This window comes from Perkinsus marinus (genome assembly GCF_000006405.1).
Source record: "Perkinsus marinus ATCC 50983 genomic scaffold scf_1104296954854, whole genome shotgun sequence".
NCBI lineage: Eukaryota > Perkinsozoa > Perkinsida > Perkinsidae > Perkinsus > Perkinsus marinus.
In genome coordinates, this window is record NW_003207986.1 from 14,101 (window position 1) to 16,819 (window position 2,719).

Below are 2,719 nucleotides of genomic sequence, written 5' to 3' on the forward strand. Positions count from 1 at the left end.
TCGACTACGGTTTAATAATCAGCAATTTTAGAACTCTTTCTCAAGGTAGTAATACTAACCGTTATGGAAAATAGTGTTTTCAACTTAGCCTTCAGTTTTTGGGAGTTCGAAAGTCAACTTTGAGTAATATCAACATGATAACAATGTGAATCGATTGACACCAACGTTTTAGAAGCGTTACGTAGTCTATAGTCGTACTAGTCTCAAATTGAAGAACTTAACCATCTCGAAAAAATCTACATAACTGTTTGATTCGCACTGTATTATACTACTACTAATAAACTAATACAACTAAATAACAACAAAAAATAATCACCGCAAGAGAACCCAATGGCGATCGAAATATACATCATTTCAACGGCTACTACTACACAGTGTGCAAAAAGAGCTAATCCTCCTGAAAAGCCCTAAAATTACAATAATTACTACCGATATAATAGGCAGCAATGACCAACACATAACAACAATTGTCTCAACTCCCATTGTTTTGCCGTATCACTGTGTCGTTGGATGCTACGGTGGAGTATATGTTTGCTCTCCTCAGCTCAGCTCGGGAGTTTTCTCATTTACTATGAAAGTTTACAGACGAATTCGGGTAAGAGTGTACAGAAACCAGAAAGAATTCTCCTGAATTTCCTCGGAATTTTCAACACATTTAGTTGACCACGTACATACTCTCGAATACTGCGCGTATCACACTTCCTACTACTACTACTACTACTACTACTACTACTACTACTACTACTACTACTACTACTACTACTACTACTACTACTACTACTACTACTATTAGTACTAGTACCTATCCCTATCAAATGCTGTAAATGCACTTAGGTAAGTGTCCTTAGATAAGGGAACTCTCTTTGGGGGATGACCACCAGAGGCTTCATACAAACCTACATAGATACCACCAATGGAGTTTCACGACCCGTTTCACATCAAGTCGGTAAAAAACCAAACATTCGCGGTGATATGCAGTAGTCGTGATATATATTTTTCACTAGTGTTTTTCATATAAAATTAATAAATTCCTTTAGTATTTCTACGACTAGTATAAACATGTGTATTACTAGAATACTCCTCATAATTGATGAAGTAGTTAACAAGGGCGAAACCGTTTTCAAAATCAGAGTAGTCGAGAGTCTTCTTCCCTCTGGCAAGTGAGTTGAATATCGATATCAGATGTTTCATTGTCGCCCTGTTGAACCCAGTGCCTAAAAACGGACCTATTCTGAATCTTACACGCTCAACCTAAAGATACCCACGTTGTCGCAAGCCAATGACGAACTTCTGGTCATCCCACCAGTCGGGCATAGGACCGGCTGAAGTCTCATCTGTTCTCGAGGAAAAACACCGAGTTGTCCCCCCTGGGATTAGCGGTGAAAACTGATGAAAAAAAACAATTCACATATACGATATATTCAATTTCGAAAATACATGTTCGCTTCCCTCAACTGAGCTCAGAGTAGAAAAAATGTACAAAAACCAGCAAAAAATTCCTCAAAATTTACATGTTGTCATCACCAAGTTTTCCATACTGAATATTTCATAAACTTACGGTTTTTGATGGAAATGCAGATTCACGACTGGGCGCAGTAGAAGTGCATCGCTCGAATGCATGTGTGACTGGCAAGAAGCCTCCACCCGTGTCGGGTCTTGTCCTTGTTGATCTACTACACGAAGACGGCGAGGTTGACGCCATAAGTGTACGCAGTTGATGATGATGTTGTATGGTGAGGGCGAGGGGAGACAGCGGTCGAAGTGAAGATAGAATGGTGGAAGAGAAAACGATGAAACAACTAAATACAAAGATACGACAGGGAAAACGAGAAAAAAGAAACACGTATACAACAATAACAACATATACAACAACAACATATACAACAACAACATATACAACAATAACATATACAACAACAACATATACAGCAATAACAACATATACAACAACAACAGCAACAACAACAACAACAACAACATATACAACATATACAACATATACAACAACAACATATACAACAATAACAACATATACAACATATACAACATATACAACAACAACATATACAACAATAACAACATATACAACAATAACATATACAACAACAACATATACAGCAATAACAACATATACAACAACAACAATAACATATACAACATATACAACATATACAACAACAACATATACAACAATAACAACATATACAAGAATAATTAACTGCCCAGCAAAAACCACGACAAAAGCCTCTTGCTAAAAGGATGGAATATCAATAGAACAATCCTAGTAGAAAATTCGGAGCCGATTAACTGAAAATTCCGAAAAACTCGGAAAAAATTCTCGGATTTTTTCAATTCGTAGTCTCCATCCGAATTCACGAAAATCAACTTCCCCGCGAACTTGGGAATTGAAATTAGAATTCAGACTCTTCAGCAACTCCACGTGTTTCAACAGACCTCTCCTAAGCCTACACTAATGTCATCACCATAGGCTTGGACAGTCCTGGCCGCTAAGATGTATTAGATCTCAATCCAGATGAAAAGTTGTATGGAAAAGTCTTCAATATCACCCTAGGTATTGTGACAATTGTGTCGGTACTGTTCCTCAAGCCTCGTATCTTTGTAACTGTGCCAGGCTAGCAGTGCTAATAGGTAATCATTAGTCAAGTTAAGTCTCAAGTAATTATCTGTGACGAGTGGGTTACTAATGTCTAGGACATTG

General features: G+C 37.5%; 1 protein-coding gene across 1 annotated transcript in view; it reads right to left on the minus strand.

The window, feature by feature from the left end:
- The window catches only part of Pmar_PMAR014945 (Ribosomal large subunit pseudouridine synthase D, putative), a gene marked incomplete at both ends in the record, with an annotated part of 9,007 nt that extends 6,527 nt beyond the window's left edge, over positions 1 to 2,480 (minus strand). Inside the window, 4 exons of the mRNA XM_002776012.1 lie at positions 803 to 896; positions 1,071 to 1,214; positions 1,266 to 1,339; positions 2,470 to 2,480. Coding sequence (XP_002776058.1) covers positions 803 to 896; positions 1,071 to 1,214; positions 1,266 to 1,339; positions 2,470 to 2,480 — 323 coding nt within the window. The remainder of the gene's footprint in view (positions 1 to 802; positions 897 to 1,070; positions 1,215 to 1,265; positions 1,340 to 2,469) is intronic.
- Between the last annotated feature and the right edge of the window lie 239 nt (positions 2,481 to 2,719).